Raw genomic sequence first — 23,989 nt, forward strand, 5'->3', positions numbered from 1 at the left:
AAGGGCGGTTCAACAACTTTGTCCCCCAGTAAAAAGTATCACTTCGGCTAAGTAAATTATCAACTCTATTGTACGTATATTACCATGTTGATTTTTCATATAAGTTACCGGTGTATGTGTGTCAACAACTTTTTTTGGGGTCAAAAGTTATCATGATGTTTGCGCGTGAGTTATCAGCCACGATGTATGTGTATTACCATGTATTTACACAGAAGTCACGAGGAATATTTGCAGTAGTTTTTTCGAAGTAAAAAAAGCTATCAAGATGTTTGTATCGTAAGCTAGTAGTGCGTAAATTATCTGGCTCATTACAGAGAGTTTATCGGGGATGTTTCAAAATAGATTCTCTTTTTTTGTGACACATGAGAAGAAGAACATTGTTCAAATTTCGTAAGGAGCGGGACATTTATTTCTCTAGAAAACGTTCATCACTATGAAAAATAAAAGGTATAGCATGATGCATCAGTCTTTTAAAAAATTCGAATTAAATGGTTTTGCTCACTGGTCAAGATGGGCTCGGTTGCTTTTCTTTTTCAATCATTTAGTAAGGTATAAAACCAGGTAGTTCGAGTAAAAAAATAGATCAAAAAGTTAGCTCAGTTGGTGGCGTGTCGTGTGCTCAACCAATAGGTCGTGTATTCGGTTACTTGAAACGCCTCATTTTTTTCTTTTCATGCGCGAGACTGAAAAGACAGAGGATCGAGCGGTTTATCAACGAAAAAAGATCGTTCAGATCTATTATTAAATTCTAGTCGACAGAAATTTAACATTCTTGATAAATAGAAGGACTTCTATTTAGAGAGTTATAAAAAAGTACTTTCTTCGTGCCTTTTTTGACACTAATACTTACATTATGTGACCGAGGAAGTAGGAGAAAGAAAAATTAAACCTTCCTCAACTTAATTTAGTCGAAAGTCCACTTCGAAAAATAATGTCATGACCGGTACACCAAATAATTCAATATACCAGCCCCCTAAAGAACGCCAATACTAGAAGGACTGAAACGGAAATACCCACACGCTATCGAAGGGAAGGCGAGGAGGGCAGCAGAAACACCATTCAATCTGCTCTTGTTCCCACCTCGCCGGCCGGCCGCCGCCGCCGCCGCCCTAACTGTGCTGAGCTCTCGCCAGAATCACATACATGAGCTCCACGGCTTCTGCGGCGCCACCAGCCAGGCGCACGCGCAGCCGGCCGCCGTCTGCCTCGTCCCGCAGGTCTGAGGACCCTTCATCCGCCGCCGCCGCCAACGCCAACGGAAATGGGAAGACCTCCCCGAAGCTCGCTTCTCCCAACCATCTCCCGTAAGAGCCTCGATGCTTTCACCCCTTTTAGTATTGGGATTACGAAAGATTGGATTCTGACTGAGGTTGTGCTCTGGTAAGGGGGGAGAGGACGGTGAAGAAGCTAAGGTTGTCCAAGGCGCTGACGATACCTGAGGGCACGACGGTGTACGACGCGTCCCGGCGGATGGCGGCGAGGCGGGTCGACGCGGTGCTGCTCACTGATGCCCAAGGCCTCCTATCTGGCATAGTCACCGATAAGGTGAACTACTTTTATTACTTTTCAGTGGAATATGTTGTGTGCTTTCATAGTAGCCGCGGAGAAATATGATAATCTGAAGCTACGAGGAATCTAAGATAGTAGCTCTTCCCACTTCACTTTTGGAAAAAAATGATGTATGGATTGGATTCTTTGGTTTGGACCTTAGCAAGTGGCCTTTTCTGTTTATAACGAAAGTTATCTGGAGTTTTGCTACCCGAAGTTTGCTTGTTTGGTTTTCCCTAGTGTGAGCCGGTTTTTGTGACCATTGAATTATATTGATATGTTGTGTGATAGATGTTGATCCGATGGGGGAAAAGGTGAATCATACTGAAGAAAATATGTCACCTTCCAACTAGACAGCCCAAAGTTCTTTTTTCTTGGTTTCGGGCTTTTGATCAAGTCATTTTTTGACAATTGCTAGTCGCTCGTTGGAAGTTTGGCTTACTGCTGTAGGTTTTCTTTTGCCCTTTCTTATCCTTCTCTCATTATGCTGTAAAGGGGATACTGATGTCCCTGTACTTGTTTAGTAGTGGTTTCTTGCTAAAAGAAACAAATTAGGTAAAGGCAAGACAAAGTTTTTCTGTGTTTATTTTTGTTGGCTAGTTCTGCTTTGTACTGTACTCTTGAGTAAAATTAAGCACACCATAGTAAGTTGTGAATGTTATTCATAACAGTGAATACTTAATAAGTACTATTATTTCAACTGGCGCATGGTCTTCTTTTACTGCTTTCAAGCTCAAAGCATTTTTTTCCTTGTGATTCAAATTTTGCTGTAGGATATATCCACACGAGTGATTGCAGAGGGGCTGCGGGTGGAGCAAACCATCATGTCCAAGATCATGACACGGAATCCTACTTATGTCTCCGCTGACTCACTTGCAATTGAGGCATTGCAAAAGATGGTTCAAGGTATATTTAGTTAATATTCTCATTCCCGTTATTCTGCCCCTTGGCTAAAAATTGAAGGACTTTTTTGGCAGCGAAGTAAGTGAAAACTCCTATACTTTTAATTTTCACCAAACAGTTGCGATATGCTTTTTGATATATGTATGGCTCTATCAGATTATTCATTTTATTCAGTACTGGTACTATCACATTAGATTAGACCAAAAACTCCATTGGTCCTGCTTTCTTTTTCAAAGGGTAGAATGGTCCTGTTTAATAGAGAGAATATATGACGTGTATCGGTCAGGGACACTGACTTTGTGTAGTAGTACAGTATCACTTTGAGTAATTTTCACCATCACGACTCTTTCCTGAGTATCATACTCAGTTATAATTGATTCAAGCAACTTGGTTGAACTAATTGAGAACGCCCAACTTTAAAACTGCCATGTGTGAATAAATGGGTTTCACTGAAACTTTGATGCAAGAGTTACTTAACTGCAACAACTGATAAGTAGCGAGTACTTGATGGAACATTGAAGAAAATCCGTTTATGTGCAATGTAAATTGCTTATGCTATTATTAGCTAGTTAGTTTCTCTGCATGTGCATGCTTAACTGTTAATTGACTACACATAAAAAAAACTGTTAATTGACTTCTCCCTCCGTTCCAAAGTAGTTGAAGTACTAAGCCAAACTTCTTCAACCTTGACCAAGTCTTTAGAAAATTTATCAATATCTAAAACACCAAATTAGTTTCATTAGACCATGAATATGTTTTCATGCTACAAATATTTGATGTGGTATATATATTACATATTTTCCTGTAGACTTGGTCAAACTTAAAGAAATTACTTAGTAGTACACATTTGGAACAGAGGGTCCTGAAGTTCTAGTGTAACTTGTGATTTTTGGTATTCCCAGAACTACAATATGATGTTTGATATCATATCATGTGATCATTGATGAGCCACTTTCATTCCTACTTCAAGTTGCCCTTATCTGCATGTGTAATAAAAACACGGCTTTGTTTTTCTTTGGCATGTTGCTGAGTTTCTGTCGTCATGACCCTAGTAGAATACTAACTTACATATGTGGGGTCTTGTTGTTTTCTTGTTCTTGCAGAGACCTTGTTTAGATTGATATTTCCTTTCTTCACTAATATTAGCTTTTCCACATGTTGTTTCATCTTTTAGGTAAATTTAGACACCTCCCAGTTGTGGAAAATGGTGAGGTTATGGCTATGCTAGACATTGCAAAATGCCTTTATGATGCGATAGCAAGATTGGAAAAGGCAGCTGAACAAGGGAGTGCGATAGCAGCTGCAGTAGAGGGGGTTGAGCGTCAATTGGGAGGCAACTTTACAGGTCTTGCAATGCAAATATTATCATTGAATTCACTCTCTTGACCCCTGAAGTAGTACCCTGATACGTAAAATGAATGGTCTATTTTTCAGTAATAAGCATGATATGTTTACCTTTCTGAAGCAAAATTAAATGAACATTCTTACTATACTAACTTATCAAGTGTATCATGTTGTATTGAGCTGTTATATGTGTCTGTTTTTCTTGAGCATGTCGCTACTTGTCACACCTGCATCCTGGGTGATTCAGGTGTACTTCAAGTGGCCTGGGGCCGTGTATATGTTTGGGTTCAGTGTGTGGGTAAGGACCAGCGGTGGGAGCATCTGTTATTTAAGTGTGGTGTAACCTGATTCTGAATCTCACCACCTGCTCCTGTTCTCTCACCTTCTTCCTCTGCATGCTATCTTCCTTTCCCTTGCCTACTCCCCGACATGCAATCTCGATCCCTCCGATCGGGCCGCCACATACAGGTATTCAGAGCCACCAATTATGTTCCCAAATTGCGTCGATCCGCTCCATTCTCTACCCTCTCGATAGATCTGTAATGTCACCGCTATGGGTGTGGCCTCGCCCCAGTGATGGCCGCCCAAAATCCCTAGCAGGCTGGATTGTTTCGAGCGAGTGCAAGGGCGACCTCAAAGCCCACCGCTCAGACTCGCCACGTCCTATCCGCCATGGCAGAGAACACAGGATAATTGAAGACACTGCTTGAGTCGATTCTTGGTGGAATTGAGGAGACAAAGACCGCCAGCGACAAGCAGCTGGAGGCCCAGTTGGCTTTCAACTCACAGATCAACCAGGAGCTGCAACATCTGCTTAAGCAGATCGTTCTCACATGCCGCCCTCACAGGCGGCCTTCCATCCGTCTGAGCCGCCCCAATTGTCCATGGAGCCGCTCTAGGGGAATTTCACCGCTGTTCGACGTCGTGCGTGCGTCTGGTTAATGATGGACCACCGGTCTTCACCACACACCTCTCCGTCCTGGACGGCATGACGCCTGGCCAACAGATGCCCCCACCCCCAGTCCAACAGGTGCCGCTGCTGCACGTACTGCCGGTCAAAGAGTACACCTCCAAACCGCCCAAGCATGATTTTCCCTGGTTCGACGGCACCGTGCTGTCCCTCTGGATCAATCGCTGCATCGCCTACTTCGCCCTCTACAGAGTGCCGCGGCAGAACTGGGTGGCACGGCTGTACATCGAGGGCCATGCTGCCCATTGGCTGCAGGCGTACAGCCAAGTCCACCATGAGCTCCCGCGGGACGCCTTCTGCGCCACTGTTATATAGGAATTTTGCCCGGATGAATTCGAGATGGAAATCCACAAATTGCTGCAACTTCGCCAGACAGGGAGTGTGGCTGAGTACAGGCGTCAATTCGACATTCACATGTACCATCTTGTTGCCCTAGGCGCTACACCTGAGTCCCAAGTTCTTCATCACACAGTTTCTTCTGGGATTGAAGGATGAGTTACGTGCTGCTGTTCAGTTGCGATCGCTTACCAGCATCACACAAGCTTCAGTCCTGGCTCAATTCAGGAAGAAGAGGCGACCACCCTCCGCCGCCGCTTCTACCCCCAGCGATTCCGCTGTGCCCACCCGCAGCAGCACGGGCACCGGCGGATGATTTTGGCGGACAGCGGCAACTTCGTGAAATCTGTCTGAGCCAATAGCCTTTGCTTCAAGTGCGGCGATCGTTATTCCAGAGAGCATAGGTGCAAGCCACAAGTGCAGATGCTAACCATTCAAGTGCGAGACTTGGAGAAATTCTCTGTTATGACGCTGTCCGTGCATTGGAACTATGAATGATTCAGAACAAGCCCAAGCTGCACCAAAATGCTGTCTGCTGTCCACACATGCAGTCGCGGGATCAGTCAGCAACTATTATTCATCTCCGAGCTCTGTCAGGGAATCAATTTATGCTACTCATCGATCTGGGCAGCACACATAGTTTCATCAACAAGGCTTTTGTCGAGCGGGTCGCTGCACTGAACATGGCCATACCACCTGTGGAAGTCAGGGTTACCAATGGAGAACGCCTCACCTGTTAGCACCTGGTGTCAGCGGTCAAGTGGTGGATTCAAGGGCAGTCGTTCGTCGGTCAAGTGGTGGATTCAAGGGCAGTCGTTCGTCACCGATGTGCGGGAGCTGGAGCTGGGAGCTTACGATGGCATACTGGGAATGGACTGACTCTCTTGGCATAGTCTAGTGAATTGTCATTGGCAAGAAAAGACAAATCTCATTTGAGCACGAAGGCACCATCATAACCTTGCAAGGTGTTTGTCCAACAGAACAGCCCACTTTGGAAGCTATGGAACCTGAGCAATTGTTGAAATGGCATGCCAGCAATGATATTTGGGCTGCTGACATCATGGACATCCCAGTGGAGCATGCTCTAGCCGAGACATCAGTGCCACCGCACCTCTGCATTGTCCTTGATGATTTCGCCGACGTGTTTGCCGAACTGCGTGGCCTGCATCCTCATCAGCAGTATGACCACGCCGTCACCCTCATCAACAGTACATGCCCTGCCAACTCATGGCCATACCGCTACTTACCCGTGCAAAAGGACAAGATTGAGCGGCAAGTATGTGAGATGCTTCACTCCAGGATCATCGCACATAGCATGAGTCCTTTCTCCGCGGCCGTGCTCCTAGTCAAAAAGAAGGATCACACATGGCGGTTTTGTGTCGACTACCGGCGGCTCAATGACATCACAATCAAAACAAGTTCCCTTTGTCGATCGTCGATGAGTTGCTCGACGAGCTTCCCAGTGCTGCTTCTTCTCCAAGCTGGACCTCTGTGCGGTATATCATTAAATTCGGATGAAGAAAGCCGACGAGGAAAAGACGGCTTTCAAGATGCAACATGGGCACATTCACTTTCATGTCATGCCATTTGGCTTGACCGATGCCCCGACATTTGTAATTGTTTTTCTTGATGACATCTTGGTGTATAGTGCCACCCTATAGGAACATGAAGCTCATCTTTGCATGGTGCTTGCCCTTCTCCAGGAGCACAAGCTATATGCCAAGGCGTCCAAGTGCTCATTTGCGTGCGACCACATCGAGTACCTCAGCCACATAATTTCACGGGCTGGGGTCGCGACCGACATCGGGAAGACGCCGGCGATGATAAAGTGGCCAACACCTATCAACGCCACTAAGCTCGTAAGTGCGCTCCATGCCAGCGCCGTCAATGGCCACTCCTGCACCACCATGACATATCATCGTGTCAAGAAACTCTTTGTGTGGCGGGGCATGAAGGTGGACATTGACAACTATGTTCAGCAATGCACGGGCATTCTTGCCCAGCCAGCAAGCTCGAGCCACTGCCCATGCCAACCATCCAATGGCATGACCTCACGGTGGACTTCGTCGAGGGATTGCCGAAGTCCGAGGGCTACGACACATTTATGGTGGGGGTTGATTGCTTGACGAAGTTTGCCCACTTCATTCACTTGCGCCACTCCTTCACCGCTGCCTAAGTGGTCCGAGCATTTTGGGACAACATTGTCAAGCTCCATGGCATGCCCGCGTCCATCGTCCCTGACCGCGACAAGGTGTTCACCAGTGCGCCGCGGAGAGAGCTTCTTTCCGGCGTGGGCTGTTGGGAGCCAATCGATCTATAGTTCACGATAGGATACAAGCATCGATCTCGGTTACAACTCGAGTTCTCGCAGAGACAGTCTCGCGGATCTTGCGGTAGGAGGAAGGAAGGTAAGAGAGGAGAAGAGGGCGCTGAGGGCGCCGGTAGCTCGGGCTTGATCGGAGTGCTTGGTGACAGGGCACAACGCAGTTGGGATACATGAAAGACGGGATGAAACTTGGCGCCCGCGGGAAGCTCTAGCTCGTACGCGACAGGGTTGGCGACGTGGGTGATCTTGAACGGCCCGAAGTAGCGGAAGGCGAGCTTGTGGTTGGTGCGGCGGGACATCGTAGTCTGGACATATGGCTGCAGCTTGACGAAGACCTTGTCGCCCACAGTGAAGGTGCGGAGCGTGCGCTTCTTGTCCGCCTGGGCCTTCATAATATTGCGGGCTCGGTGGAGGTGTTCTGAAAGAACTTGCTGCATGTGCTTGCGTTCTTCGAGCCATTCCTTGAGCGGGGGAAGTTTGCAGGTGGAGACTGCTTCAATTCCCCAGTGGTGGGGTTCATGCCCATAGAGAGCTGCAAAAGGAGAATTATCCAGAGCAGAGTGATAGCTAGAGTTGTACCAGAATTCCGCGAGAGCCAGGTACTGGTGCCACTTGTGCGGGCAGGCATGAATGAAATAGCGCAGGTAGATCTCCAGACACTGGTTGATGCGCTCTGTTTGCCCATCTGTTTGTGGGTGGTATGGGGTACTCAAGTTTAGCTCTGTGCCGATGGTCTTGAACAGCTCGTGCCAGAAACTGCTTGTGAACACTGGGTCTCTGTCGGAGACCATAGCTTCTGACAGTCAGTGCAGTTTGTAGACGTTCTCCAGGTATGAATGTGCTACCTTGGCCGCCGTGAAGGGGTGACTCAGGGAAGAAATTGAGCATAGCGAGTGAATTTATCGACGACCACAAGTATGCAGTTGTATTTACCCGACATGGGGAGGCCATCGATGAAGTCCATGGTGACAACCTTCCAAGCACCATCGGGGATAGGTAAAGGCTCGAGCAGACCTGGGTATCAGATGCGCTCGGGCTTAGCCTGCTGGCAGACAGTGCGAGATTGCACGTACTGGCGCGTGTGTTCCTTCATCTTGGCCCAGGCGAAGAGTCGGCGGAGGCGCCAGTGTGTGATTGTTGTGGCCGAATGACCGCCGATAGTGCCGTCGTGGAAAGCACGGAGCACGCGCTGCTGCAGGTTGGGGAGCCTCCCAGCCACAGCCTATTGCGAAAGTATAGCAGGCCGTCGTGCATGGTGAAGCGCAATTTGGGATCTGGTCAGCGCGACAGGTCTTGGATGATCTTCTGGGCTTGAGGATTGGAGTTGTAGCTGGCAGCGATGTCTGACAACCAAGCGGGAGTGCAGACAGAGATTGCTGTCAGGGAAGCTTCATGTGTGCGCCGCGAGAGGGCGTCAGCCGCGGTGTTGGTGGCACCGGACCGGTAGCAAGTTTTGTAGCGCATCCCCAGCAGTTTGGTGAACGCCTTCTGCTGCCGGGGGTGGACAGGTGCTGATCATCAAGGTGAATCAAGCTGCGCTGGTCAGTTCTGATGAGAAACTCGGCGTTGTGCAGGTATGTCCGTCATTGTTCTACAGCCATTAAGATTGCCATACACTCTTTCTCGTAAGTGGAGAGGCCTCTGTTGCGTGGTCCGAGAGGTTTGCTCATGTAAGCAATCGGATGGCCATCTTGCTGGAGGACAGCGCTGACGCCATGGGCACAGGCGTCTGTGTCGATGACGAACTGTTTGTTGAAATCAGGTAGTTGCAGAACTGGGGCAGATATGAGCTTCTCTTTCAGACTATCGAACGCTTGTTGTGTGTCGCTTGTCCACACAAAGAGCTGATTCTTCATCAGAAGGTTGAACAGGAGGGGGCGAGCAATGATGCCGAAGTGTCTGACGAACTTGCGGTAGTAGCCTGTCAATCCAAGGAAACTGCGCACATCTTTAGCGCATTGGGGTGTCGGTCAGTGTTGAACTGCTTGAACTTTGGCCGGGTCGGTGGAAACGCCTTGGGTGTTGATCACGTGGCTGAGGTAAGCAATTTATTGCTGCGCGAAAGAACACTTCGACTGTTTGACTTGCCAATGATCGTTCCGTAGCAGTTGTAGCACTTGAGCGATGTGTTGGAGGTGTTCAGACAATGTTTTACTGAAGATGAGAATGTCGTCGAAGAAGGAGATGGCGCAGTCGCGTAGGACTGGCTTCAGCGTGGTGGTTATGGCGCCATTGAAGGTTGCTGGGCCGCCGGCAACCCCGAACGGCATGGCGTGGTATTCCCAGTGGCCGGAGTACGTTTGAAATGTTGTCTTGTACTCCTCTCCTTCAGCCATTCTAATCTGGTGGAATCCCGTGCGCAGATCCAGTTTTGAGAACCACTTGGCACCAGCGAGTTCGTCAAGTAGCTCGTTGATGATGGGCACCGGATACTTGCTGACGACAGTCATGGAGTTTAGACAACGGTAGTCAATGCATAGGCGCCACATGTCGTCTTTCTTCTTGACTAGGAGTGCCGGTGAGGAAAAGGGACTGGAACTCTTCTGAATTACTCCGGCATCAAGCAGTTCCTGAATTTGGCGCTCGATTTCTGTCTTGAGTTCAGGTTTGTACCTGTATGGCCGGGGGTTGACAGGTTGCGTGCCTGGCATCAGAGGTATCTTTTGGTCGCACTTGCGTCTGGGTGGCAGAGTTCTTGGGTCCTCGAACACATCAGCATACTGTTCCAGCAGTCGGAGTACTTCAGCTGGCATTGGTGTGTCTGTGCTGCCATTGCTGTCCAGCGAGTTCAGATGGACAATGTGGGCGACAGAGGCTTGTTTGCAGGCTTTGAGCAGTTCTGGGGCAGATATAACCGAACACTGTGTCTGATCCGAAGAAATGGCAGATAACCTCAACTGACTAGCTGATGTAGTAACTGTCAAGTACTGATCGATCCAATTGATGTGCATAGGACTGTGTTTCCGCAACCAGCCCATACCGAGGATGGCGTTGTAGGAGCCCAGCTTGAGGATCTTGAAATAGGTGGTGAATTCGTGCCTTTGAGTGATCCACTGACACTCGGGGATACAGTGGGAGCAGGGAATGGTGGCGCCATTCCCCACACGCACTTTGCAAGGCCTTGACAGGGGAGCTGCGCCTGTGAGTTTGGCTGCCAGGGCGCTGTCCACAAAGGAGGTGGAGCTGCCAGAGTCGACGAGCATCAGGATCTCGTGTCCTTGGAGCCATGCATGGAGCTGAAGAACACCTGGGTCGGGGGAACCGTCATTCGCCTGGCGCAAAATGGTGCACATGTTTTCTTCTTCTGATTTTGGTGATGCGGGTGGAGACTCAGTATGAACATCGTCCTGGGCGAACATGGCGAGGAGCTCACCGACGACGTGCATCTGGATCGTGGGTGGGCACACGTGGTCCTTCCCCCACCGTTCTCTACACTTGAAGCAGAGGCCCTTCGCTCGGCGGAACCGTCGAAGGGCCGCGACCTTGCTGGCTTCTGACTGGGCACGTGCAGCGTCGGTCCCTCGTTGATCTTCATAGATTGTTGTTGGTGTGGCTGGTCTGCTGAAGAAGGATGGCGTGGCCGCGCGAGTGAACGAGGTTGGGTTGCGGTTGGTGGAGCGCCCGTAGGGAAGTTCACCGTCGGCTACTTCCTCCTGAAGTAGTGCCAACGAGCAAGCCGTGTCGAGGTCCGGTGGTTGTTGTACAAGCACTACCGCACGGTTGTCCGGTCTCAGCCCCTCGAGAGAACGAGTTAAGAAAAAAATAAGGGTGAGTTGCTTCAGATTAAGATATCAAATGATTCATGAAGGACTCAAAACGCTCGATGAAATCAGCGACTGTGGTGTTCTGTTTGATGGCATAAAACTGGCGGATGAACATTTGGTGTTTGTCACGGCCGAAGCGGGTGCAGAGGAGGGAAGTGAAGGACTCCCAATCCAACCCGATCAACTTCTTCTGAACCAACTGCAGCCAAATGCTTGCAGGGCCCGAGAAATTGAGGATGGCCATGGGAACTCGGTAGGTATCGTGGACCATGAACATCTGGAAGTATTGCTCGCAGGGCGTCTTCCAGAGTTGTGGATTTTCGCCTGTGAACACGGGGAAATTCATGGATGTGGTTGGTTGGCCAAGGGAAGCGAGAACTGGGGCCGAAAGGGGAGGGGTGGTGATGGGTGTGAGTTGTACCCATGATTGGAGTGCCGCCGGTGACACGATGGTCGCCCCTCCACCCCCCCCCCCCCCGCGCGCGCGCGCGGTGAGATCAGTGTCGCCGTGGTCACTTGGCCCGTGGAGATCTCCTCCTCGCATAGGAAGCAGCGGAGGGAGGGCTTGCGTCACTCCAGTTGACGACGGCGGCCTTTAGAGTGGTGACCGTGGTCTCCAGCTTCGCGTAGCGGGCTTCAAGATCTGGCTTCCAGGGGAGCAGGTCCTCGATCTGGGAGGACTGCGTCTGCAGTTGCTTGAGGACGAAGACGGAGTCGGTCTTGGCGTCCTGATGCGGCTTGTCCAGGTACTCCTTGAGTGTTGGATCCATGGCGGCGAGGGAGACTTGCCGCGCGTGGATGCGTTGCCGGGTCTCCAGAGTGGGCGCGGCGGGGAGGAGTGGTGGTCGTCTCTGATACTAGGATGTTAGGAGCCAATCGATCTATAGTTCATGACATGATACAAGCATCGATCTCGGTTACAACTCGAGTTCTCGCAGAGCCAGTCGATCTTGCGGTAGGAGGAAGGAAGGTAAGAGAGGGGAAGAGAGCCGCCGTTCGTTCTGATCCAACTGGATGCCAGACACGACGCGCTGGGGGGTACAAGTAGCTGGCGGTTGGATTGCGCCGAGCCCTAGGTGGCCCACTTGGGCCCGATGTATCTCCTGTTGGGCTGTGCGATCCGAGGCGGCCTGTTGGAGGTTCTGTTGCTTTGTCAGCAGTGGCGCTGACATGGGCACGCAGCTACTGTACTCAACAGCCTACCACCCGCTGTGGAGAGAGCTTCTTGCCGGTGCTGGGTTCAGTGTGTGAGCAAGGCCTTAGCCGTGGGAGGTTGTGTTATTTAAGTGTGTGGTGTAACCGGAAACAGGGCATGGGAGTTGACGATGGTATTCTGAATCTCACCACCTGCTCCTGTTCTCTCACCTTCTTCCTGTGCAAGCTATTCTCCTTTTCCTCATCTACTCTCTGACATGAGATCTCGATCCCTTTCGATTGGGTTGTCACACTTGTTTGTCCTTAAGAACTATATTTTGGTGTATTTCTGTCTTACCAATCAATTTAAGGTCTTAACTGTTTTTGCATACAGCTCCTTATGCTTTCATAGAAACTCTAAGAGAGCGGATGTTCAAACCTTCTCTGTCAACCATTGTCACGGAGGGCACAAAGTATGTATTTTGTCTGTTGTGATGATTTCCTTTCAACTGCAAGATGTTTGGATAGTGAGAATTAGTGTGATGTCAACTTTCAGGGTAGCAATTATTTCCCCTTCAGATCCTGTGTATGTGGCGACACAGAAAATGCGGGAGTTTCGAGTTAATTCAGTGGTGGTCACTACAGGGAACACAGTGCAGGGGATCTTTACGTAAGCATTCTGTAGTAGCATCATACTACTGTTATTATTTATCTATTTTTTCTTTCCAGTTATTGATAGATATTGATTCTCAAATGCAGGTCCAAAGATGTTCTTATGCGTGTTGTGTCACAGAATCTTTCCCCAGAGTTGACCTTGGTAGAAAAGGTATCCGCGCCCTACATGACACTTGTCTTTCTTCAAATGGCATCTCATTTTGTATAATTACTTATAACTCAATGAGTTAGTTGTGAATTTTATAAAGGTGATGACTGCAAACCCTGATTGTGCTACATTAGACACGACAATTCTTGACGCACTACATATAATGCATGATGGCAAATTCTTGCACATTCCTGTTCTTGACAGAGGTATGACCCAATTCTTATCTCAGCCTGTGAAGTGAATAACTCGTAAGTTGCCAGATGCTTCATCTGGTACATGTATTTTTTGAACAGAGGGGCAAATTGCTGCTTGCCTGGATGTCCTGCAGCTTACCCATGCAGCCATTCAATTGGTGATCCCTTACTCCTTCCAGCCCTTGTCTTAAGCTCTGCCAAAGATTCCTATCCTAATTTCGTCAATGTACTATTTATTTTTAGGTTGAAGGGGGCAATGGGACTGCTAATGACGTGGCAAACTCAGTAATGCAGAGGTTCTGGGACTCTGCGCTTGCTTTGGAGGCTCCAGATGACGAATTTGATAGCCGTAGGTTCGTCCATGGTTCATTTGTGGATTTCTGTGCATATACTTTTGGTTTCTCCCTAATACAACGCTCTCATACATTGCTCAGCGAAGCATCCTTACTTATGGCGTCAGAAGCTGGGGATGGACGGAGTAGTATATACCCCCCTATCATTGGTAATTCGTTTCCCTTTAAGCTTCAAGACCGGAAGGGACGTGTGCATAGATTCACTTGTGGTAAGTGCTCACTTGATAGGTTGCACAAATATGTTGAACCTTGTTGCATGCTCCAGATATAACCTGGATCTTTATTTATATGTTATCTTCCATAAAATAAACTTTTATGTTGTTGCTACAGGCTCGGAGAGCTTAGATGAGCTTGTCTCCTCTGTAAGGCAAAGATTGAGTATTATTGATGAAAAGGACATCATTCAAATCTTGGTAAGATTAAGTAATTTGACATGAAAGCATTCAAATGTTTCAGTAGGCATGCAGAGATTAGGTGTTTGAGTCTGATAGTAAAGGTCAAGCTTTCCCTCTGCCAGTGATGAAATCACTGCCTTTATGTAATTAAAGATGAAAGCGATTCTTATATGCCTATACCTTACACCATTGGCTGTACCTCATTGGCCATGCTACATATGGATTTCAAGGGTCATTCTTCTGTCATCAACTCATCATTCATCAACCCCCACATGTTAGTAAATTATTTGCCTGGACTGCCCAGCTTAATTTTAATCGTGATTTGGAATTTAGTACGAAGATGATGAGGGCGACCGGGTGCTGCTGACAACGGATACTGATCTTGCTGGCGCTGTGCTCCATGCCAAATCATCTGGGTTGAAGGTATTCTGTATTCTTGGATGACATGTTGCGATATTGCGAGTTGCATGACTCCTCAACTATTAGCTGTTTGATTTCTCATGAAAGTGAAAATTCCACTGACAGGTTCTCAAGTTGCATATCGAGGACGAGTCAAATCCAAACACAGAGGCGGTAAAACCATTACAGGAGCTAGCACCTCGCAGCAGGAATGGTGTGTCTTCTGTTAAAATTGGGCTCATGGCTGGTGCAGTTGCTCTCAGTGGCACGGCAGTCATGGTGTACTTGAAACGGTCCAGGGTGTGATTACCAGATGAATCAGTACTTTCCTAAACCCGCATCTCAACAGCTGACATCCATCCACTTTAGAAACTATTGTTATCTTGGTATCATTGCATACTAAGAAAAGAAAGAACGAGTCACATGAGGTCACATGTTTCCAGTCTGTCAGGCAATTGAAAGGTCGAACATCAGGCGGTAGGAGCTGCCTACATTTGTCCCGCCACCACATTTTGCACAAACATCAGTGATTTCATGGGTCATGGCTACGGTGAAATGTATAAACACAAGTGTTTATACTAGTTCATACTTTTGCACCTTTTTGTAGATAAACAGAGGATTTAAAATCATTTTGGAGGATACCATTAAGTGGATTATTCTCTCCTAGTGTCCTACAAAAAATCAAATGTAAACAATCGGTATCTCCGTGATATTAATATATACTCTTTATCAAAAAAATGTAAACAATTGGGTCATGCACACTGTCAAACACACTACTCATTCTGACGATTGATTAATGATTTCAAGGTAAATTTACAGTAAAAAAAACAATGCCCATTATTCGATCATGTGCCCTCTCAAGATCTTATCTGCACAGTAGAGTTGGGTGGCCCCTGGTTATATCCCTTTATATATGTGATGGATTGATAATGAAGTCATGATTAGTAAAAAAGGATTGGGTTGGTGTGTGGGTCAAGTTATGGTTGCTGGCTGCACATGTTAGTGGTTATCTATCCCTTTTGTTGAGGTGGTTGGTAGTTTCTTAACCTCCCTAGGTGGCTTTGAGTGGAGTCGAGCGATCTCGTGCTCCTCTTCCAACTATCACAAACTTGCTTTTGTAGCTTGAAAGACAGTGTTTGGATTAGGCAATCATATCCAACCTTTAAGATCAGATACAACTTTACAGCCATGTGTATATCTGTCTGGTCTTTCTGTACTAGTGTCTAGTGGCACATATTTGTTTATTTCTATCAACTGGGCTTAGATGGTGTCCATAATTTGCCATGACTTGACTAAGAGAGCTACGATAGTATTGGGTTAAGTACCGTAAGTTTGGCTTTCAAAATAAAACGTAAGCTTGCTTTGCATATGGTCTTCCCCATGACAACAAACCCTAAGACCATATGCCCTGTTGTCTAGCAGTTGGCTAAGAGCCACCATCAGCGCCTCCTGATTAAAGCCACCCATGTCCATGACAGAATTGTAGAGGGCAGGTTGTACGTCAACATGCTTGCTCTCCTTGATGGTGGTTGCCACCTCCTTAACAATCTCGGTCATGTTGTTAAAAACTCTCAATTCCTTGTCCATCAAATTGCCCCTCTTCCTCCTCCTTTCAACAGTAGGACTGTGATATGCAGTCATGAAGGATATTGTCTCTCTTCCTTCTTTCAACAGCAGGACCCTGATCAGCAGACATCAAGGACGATGGTCTCTAACTCCTCGTGTACAAATACTCATGCATAGCAAACTGAGAGGCTCATTGGAGCCCATGGCATGCTTGCTGATAGCCACCCCATGAAAGAAGATCTACTACATCTACTAGTAGTTCTACATTAAAGTGTTGAGGAACTCAACATCCTTAGGGTGGTGCTAAGAAAGAAACACATTATTATTAGTTGTGATTTACATGTTAGTAAGCTAAACAAGTCGTAATGGTATGTTAGCTAAGGGCAAGTACAATGATGATATCTTAGAAGTGTCATGTAGGATAAAAGTTGATGGTTGAGGTGACAGAGAGAGAAATCATAAGAAAAGACTTGTCTTCTCTTATTTAAGAGACGATCTCTTAACACAATATGTCTCATCATGTTTTAAGAAATAGCTAGTTATTAAAGATAAGGCTAAGAGATAACCCATTATAGACATGCTTTTATTGTCATCTCTAAATTACATGCATGGCTTAAAATAAGATTGTCTTATCAACCATTGTATATGCCCTAACTGTGGTGTGGCCTTAGTGTCGCTGTGTCGCCAATAGAATCGTGAAGGTGTCACGATCTCATTGTGCATCGCTAAGATCTTTGAACCTGGACGTTTGGATTCATCTGGCTCTCCACTTTCTGAGGTGGTTGTAGACTTGGGTTGAGGTTACCACTTGGTTGAAGACCTTCTTTATCAGAGTTCAGGTGCACCTTTTGAGACCCTTGTGGGTCCTCACCATAGTGGATATGATCTCGCACATCTTGTTAAACACGAAGGTGGACATGTAAGGATGTCATTTCATTGAGCTTTCTTTTCCAAACATGTTTACCTTCCCAACCTTATGGATGCTTGATGTGCAACATCAATAGGCATCGTCACACAAATGATAGCTGCCTAATAGGGCCCTCGAACACATCTGAATTTGGAGGCATATAGACAAGGTTAGGAGTCCTCAACATAGGACATCATGAAATGGTTGCCGGACAAGACAATGGTCTTACTAAAATCTCAGATGCTCAAATTCTACAATCACTGTCGTTAGGACTAATTCAACACACTACACATGAACAAAAGGAAAGACAAAACATACTACACATGTAGCCCCAATCATGAAGTTTAACCACCGCGTATGGACTAATCTTCAACCTCAAAACAAACCATTAAGTTCAACACACTAACACATCATATCAACCATACTTGCATACTAGCATACTGCACATGCTCTAAGCGTCAAACTAGTACCACATCTACCATAGTGTCATTGAAGCCGACATGGAAAACAACACGAACATTATCAAAGCCTACAAGCCAAATCTAGCATGCTAGTGATCTATTACCACTACAATTTGATCCACCACAACATCACATACTCATAGATCTACATTCTACTATATTACCACATGCTCACATATCTAATCTCGAATGAGCAGGGAGGAGGGAGTGATCAAACTTACAACCATTGGTGAAGCTGGGTGGTGGAGCAGGACAACTCAGATAAGAGGATGTAGAACGTTCGTCACCGCAGCCTATCGCTGACTCAAGAAGATGCATTGCTTACCTTCTCGTTAGTGATGAAGTCGCCCGAGACGAAGTGCTCGAGGGGGAAGGGGGATTAGGCAGGGAAATGATGGTTGTGGTTTCGGTGGTGAGCCAAAGAGAGCTAAATAGGGCAACTGATTCGGTAGGAGGTGACCCAATTCCCCCACCGCTTTTCCGAAAACACGCGTGAGCTCATGTCATATTGTATCTTGCATGAGCTCGGTGCCGTGTGCCCCTTCACTGCACGCCTGACTAAGAGGTTCATACTATACACGCCAAAAATAAAGATAGACATCCAAACGAACGAAGATTGCGTCGAGGAGACCTTCACTTGACCAAGAGGGTGCCGACGCACACACACGCGAATTTGATCCGCTTTATGTTTGTTTGGGTCGTCTATAAGGGCGACGTTCGCCCCCATTTGGTCCGCCACGCCGAGTTTTGTTTTCCCATTTTTTATTAATTTGGACATTCTATGCATATATATCAAATAAACAAATAAAAACATTACACAATATTGAATAAATAAGTCACATTGTTTTACATAACAATAAGTAAAAAACTCATAGTTTACAACCAAATGATTTTTTTTACCAAATACATTAAAAGGTACATCTATTGGTTGCCTACGTGAGTCCACATATGCTCAACAAAATCATTCTCAAGTTCAATATGAGTTTCCATTCACACATTTCTTGATGAAATTGGATGAGATGTGCAAAACATTGCTGCTTCATACTCACGCTCGACGTTTCACCCTGGAAATCCCACCCTTGGTCAAAGATGATGTCATCACACCCATCCTCTATGATCATGTTGTGCATGATCACACAACATGCCATCACCTCCCATGTCTTCTCAAGGCTCCATGGTTTAGCAGGGTGTCGAACAATAGCCCATCAAGATTGGAGCACACCAAAAGCACGCTCCACATCCTACCTAGCACTCTCTTTTTCTTTGGCAAACCTAGTCCTCTTTTCTTGTATGGGCTCGAAGATTGTCTTGACAATCATAGACCACCGATGATATATACCATCATCTAGGTAGTATCTGTTGGGTAACGTAGCATAAATTCAAAAAAATTCCTACGCCATATTCAGATCTTCCTATGGAGAGACCAGCAACGAGAGAGGGGTGAGTGCATCTTCATACCTTTGAAGATCGCTAAGCGGAAGCGTTGCTAGAACGCGGTTGATGGAGTTGTACTCGCGGCGATTCAGATTGTGGTGTGATTCCGATCTAGTGCCGAACCACGCCACCTCCGCGTTCAACACATGTGCAGCCCGGTGACGTCTCCCGCACCTTGATCCAGCAAGGAGGAGGGAGAGGTTGGGGAAGATCTCCGGCAGCACGACGACGTGGTGTCGATGGAGAGACGAGGTCTCCTGGCAGGGCTTCGCCAAGCACCGTGGGAGAGGAGGAAGAAGGGGGGCAGGGCTGCGCCGAGGGAGATGGAAAACTGTGTGTAAAACAGCCCCAAAACCCCCACTATATATAGGAGGAGGGGAGGGGGGTGCCACCCCTAGGGTTCCCACCCTAGGTGGTGCGCCAACACCCCCAGATGGGAGGTGCGGCGGCCAGGGCAGGGGAAGGGGGTGGCGCACCCCTAGGTGGGCCTTAGGCCAACCAGCGCCTAGGGTTTCCCCCCCTCTCCACCTCCTGCGCCTTGGGCCTCCTTGTGGGAGGCGCACCAGCCCACTTTGGGTTGGTTGCCCTCCCTCTTTTGTCCCATGCTACCTCTTGGGGCTGGTGGCCCCTCCCGGTGGACCCTCGGGACCATTTCCGGTGGTCCCGGTGGTCCCGGTACATTACCGGTGACGCCCGAAACATTTCCGGTGTCCAAAACCATCCATCCTATATATCAATCTTTACCCCCGGACCATTCCGGAGCTCCTCGTGACATACGGGATCTCATCCGGGACTCCGAACAACTTTCGGTAACCTCGTATAACAATTCCCTATAACCCTAGCGTCATCGAACCTTAAGTGTGTAGACCCTACGCATTCGGGAGACAGGCAGACATGACCGGGACACCTCTCCAGCAAATAACCATCAGCGGGGTCTGGATACCCATGGTGTCTCCCACTTGCTCCACGATGATCTCATCGGATGAACCACGATGTCAAGGATTCAATCAATCTCGTATACAATTCCCTTTGTCTGTCGGTATAGAACTTGCCCGAGATTCGATCGTCGCTATACCTATACCTTGTTCAATCTCGTTACCGGTAAGTCTCTTTACTCGTTCCGTAGCACGTCATCGTGTGACTAAATCCTTAGTCACATTGAGATCATGATGATGTTCTACACCCAACAGACACTTTCAGAGGTACCCGTAGTGCACCTTTATAGTCACCCAATTATGTTGTGACGTTTGATACACCCAAAGCACTCCTACGGTATCCGGGAGTTGCATAATCTCACGGTCGAAGGAAAAGACACTTGACATTAGAAAAGCTTTAGCATACGAACAATACGATCTAGTGCTATGCTTAGGATTGGGTCTTGTCCATCACATCATTCTCCCAATGATGTGATCCCGTTATCAATGACATCTAATGCCCATGATCAGGAAACCATGATCATCTATTGATCAACGAGCTAGCCAACTAGAGGCTTGCTAGGGACACATTGTGATCTATTTATTCACACATGTATTACTGTTTCCTGTTAATACAATTATAGCATGAACAATAGGCGATTATCATGAACAAGGAAATATGATAATAACCATTTTATTATTGCCTCTAGGGCATATTTCCAACAGTCTCCCACTTGCACTAGAGTCAATAATCTAGTTACATTTTGATGTATCGAACACCCATAGCATTATGGTGTTGATCATGTTTTTCTCGAGGAAGAGGTTTAGTCAACGGGTCTGCGACATTCAGATCCGTATGTACTTTACAAATCTCTATTACTCCACTCTGGACATGGTCCTGGATGGAGTTGTAGCGGCGTTTGATGTGCTTTGTCTTCCGGTGAAACCTGGGCTCCTTGGCTATGGCAATGGCCCAAGTGTTATCACAGAAGAGCGTCATTGGACCCGACGCGCTTGGAACCACTCCAAGGTAGGTGATGAGCTCCTTCATCGAAATTCCTTCATGAGCCGCTTCTGAAGCAGCTATGTACTCCGCTTCACATGTAGATGCTGCCACGACTTCTTGCTTGCTGCTGCACCAGCTCACTGCCCCACCATTCAAAACATATACGTATCCGGTCTGTGACTTAGAGTCATCCGGATCTGTGTCGAAGCTAGCGTTGACGTAACCCTTTACGAGGAGCTCTTCGTCACCTCCATAAACGAGAAACATCTCCTTAGTCCTCTTCAGGTACTTAAGGATATTCTTGACCGCTGTCCAGTGTTCCATACCGGGATCACTTTGGTACCTCCCTACCAAACTTATGGCAAGGTATATATCAGGTCTGGTACACAGCATGGCATACATTAGAGAGCCTACGGCTGAAGCGTAGGGGACAATACTCATCTTCTCTCTATCTGCTGCCGTGGTCGGTGACTGAGTCTTACTCAATCTCATACCTTGCAAAACTGGCAAGAACCCTTTCTTTGAGTTTTCCATATTGAACTCCTTCAATATCTTGTCAAGGTATGTACTTTGCGAAAGACCTATGAAGCGCCTCGATCTATCTCTATAGATCTTGATGCCTAATATGTATGCAACTTCTCCAAGGTCCTTCATTGAAAAACTCTTGTTCAAATAGGCCTTTATGCTCTCCAACATCTCTATATTATTCCCCATCAATAATATGTCATCCACATACAGTATGAGGAAAGCTACAGAGCTCCCACTCACTTTCTTGTACAGACAGGCTTCTCCGTAAACCTGTATGAACCCAAACGCTTTAATCACCTCATTAAAGCGAATGTTCCAACTCCGAGATGCTTGCACCAGCCCATAGATGGAGCGCTGGAGCTTGCACACTTTGTTAGCACCCTTAGGGTTGACAAAACCTTCTGGTTGCATCATATACAACTCTTCCTTAAGGTTCCCGTTAAGGAACGCTGTTTTGACGTCCATTTGCCAAATTTCATAATCATAAAAGGCGGTAATTGCTAACATGATTCGGACTGATTTCAGCTTCGCTACGGGAGAGAAAGTCTCTTCGTAGTCAATTTCTTGAATTTGTCGAAAACCCTTTGCGACAAGTCGAGCTTTATAAACGGTTACATTACCGTTTGCATCAGTCTTCTTCTTGAAGATCCATTTATTTTCTATGGCTCGCCGGTCATCAGGCAAGTCCACCAAAGTCCATACTTTGTTCTCATACATGGATCCTATCTCGGATTTCATAGCTTCAAGCCATTTGTTGGAATCCGGGCCCGCCATCGCTTCTTCATAGTTCGAAGGTTCACCGTTGTCTAACAACATGATTTCCATCACAGGGTAGCCGTACCACTCTGGTGCGGAACGTGCCCTTGTGGACCTTCGTGGTTCAGTAGTAACTTGATCGGAAGCTTCATGATCATTATCATTAACTTCCTCTTCAGTTGGTGCAGGCGCCATAGGAACAATTTCCCGCGCTGCGCTACTTTCCTGTTCGAGAGGGGGTGTAATTACCTCATCAAGTTCTACCTTCCTCCCACTTACTTCTTTCGAGAGAAACTCTTTCTCTAGAAAGGATCCGTTCTTAGCAACAAAGGTTTTACCTTCGGATCTAAGATAGAAGGTATACCCAATAGTTTCCTTAGGGTATCCTATGAATACACATTTCTCCGCTTTGGGTTCGAGCTTTTCTGGTTGAAGTTTCTTCACATAAGCATCACAGCCCCAAACTTTAAGAAACGACAACTTAGGTTTCTTGCCAAAACATAGTTCATACGGTGTCGTCTCAATGGATTTAGACGGTGCCCTATTTAAAGTGAATGCTGCAGTTTCTAATGCGTATCCCCAAAATGATATCGGTAAGTCGGTAAGAGACATCATAGACCGTACCATATCTAATAAAGTGCGATTATGACATTCAGACACTCCGTTGCGTTGCGGTGTGCCAGGCGGCGTCAGTTGTGAAACGATTCCACACTTCCTTAGGTGTGTGCCAAACTCGTGACTCAAATATTCTCCTCCACGATCAGATCGTAGATACTTAATTTTTCTATCACGTTGATTCTCGACCTCACTCTGAAATTCCTTGAACTTTTCAAACGTCTCAGATTTGTGCTTCATCAAGTAGATATACCCATACCTACTCAAATCATCGGTGAGAGTGAGAACATAACGATAGCCACCGCAAGCTTCAACGTTCATTGGACCACACACATCAGTATGTATTATTTCCAATAAGTCGGTTGCTCTCTCCATTATTCCTGAGAATGGAGTCTTAGTCATCTTGCCCATGAGGCACGGTTCGCATGTGTCAAATGATTCAAAGTCAAGAGACTCTAATAGTCCATCAGTATGGAGCTTCTTTATGCGCTTAACACCGATATGACCAAGGCGGCAGTGCCACAAGTATGTGGGACTATCATTATCAACTTTACATCTTTTGGTACTCACACTATGAATATGTGTAACATCACGATCGAGATTCATCAAGAATAAACCATTCACCAGCGGAGCATGACCATAAAACATATCACTCATATAAATAGAACAACCATTATTCTCTGACTTAAATGAGTAGCCGTATCGCATTAAGAAAGACCCTGATACAATATTCTTGCTCAAAGCTGGTACTAAATAACAATTATTAAGGTTTAAAACTAATCCCGACGGTAGATGTAGAGGTAGCGTGCCGACAGCGATCACATCGACCTTGGAGCCATTCTCGACGCGCATCGTCACCTCGTCCTTGGCCAGTCTCCGCTTTTTCCGCAGTTACTGCTTTGAGTTGCAAATGTGAGCAACAACACTGGTATCAAATACCCAGGAGCTACTACGAGCGCTCGTAAGGTACACATCAATAACATGTATATCACATATACCTTTAACGTTGCCGGCCTTCTTGTCCGCTAAGTATTTGGGGCAGTTCCGCTTCCAGTGACCTTTTCCCTTGCAATAGAAGCACTCAGTCTCAGGCTTGGGTCCATTCTTTTTCTTCTTCCCGGCATCTGGCTTACCGGGCGCGGCAACGACTTTGCCGTCTTTCTTGAAGTTCTTCTTACCCTTGCCCTTCTTGAAACTAGTGGTCTTGTTGACCATCAACACTTGATGCTCTTTCTTGATTTCTACTTCTCCAGACTTGAGCATCGAGTACAACTCGGAAATGGTCTTCTCCATCCCTTGCATGTTGTAGTCCA

General features: G+C 46.9%; 1 protein-coding gene across 1 annotated transcript; it reads left to right on the forward strand.

Moving 5' to 3' along the window:
- The first annotated feature begins 976 nt into the window (after positions 1-976).
- LOC123453127 (CBS domain-containing protein CBSCBSPB3-like) lies at positions 977-15,219 on the forward strand. The gene is made up of 14 exons (XM_045129894.1): positions 977-1,304; positions 1,386-1,545; positions 2,322-2,454; positions 3,626-3,796; positions 12,720-12,798; positions 12,882-12,995; positions 13,085-13,151; positions 13,249-13,354; positions 13,442-13,500; positions 13,586-13,695; positions 13,777-13,904; positions 14,026-14,108; positions 14,424-14,513; positions 14,616-15,219. Exons 1-14 carry the CDS (start codon positions 1,144-1,146, stop codon positions 14,793-14,795), a joined length of 1,641 nt encoding a protein of 546 aa, XP_044985829.1. The 5' UTR covers positions 977-1,143; the 3' UTR covers positions 14,796-15,219.
- Positions 15,220-23,989: the final 8,770 nt, after the last annotated feature.

Source organism: Hordeum vulgare, chromosome 5H (genome assembly GCF_904849725.1).
Source record: "Hordeum vulgare subsp. vulgare chromosome 5H, MorexV3_pseudomolecules_assembly, whole genome shotgun sequence".
NCBI classification, from domain to species: domain Eukaryota; kingdom Viridiplantae; phylum Streptophyta; class Magnoliopsida; order Poales; family Poaceae; genus Hordeum; species Hordeum vulgare.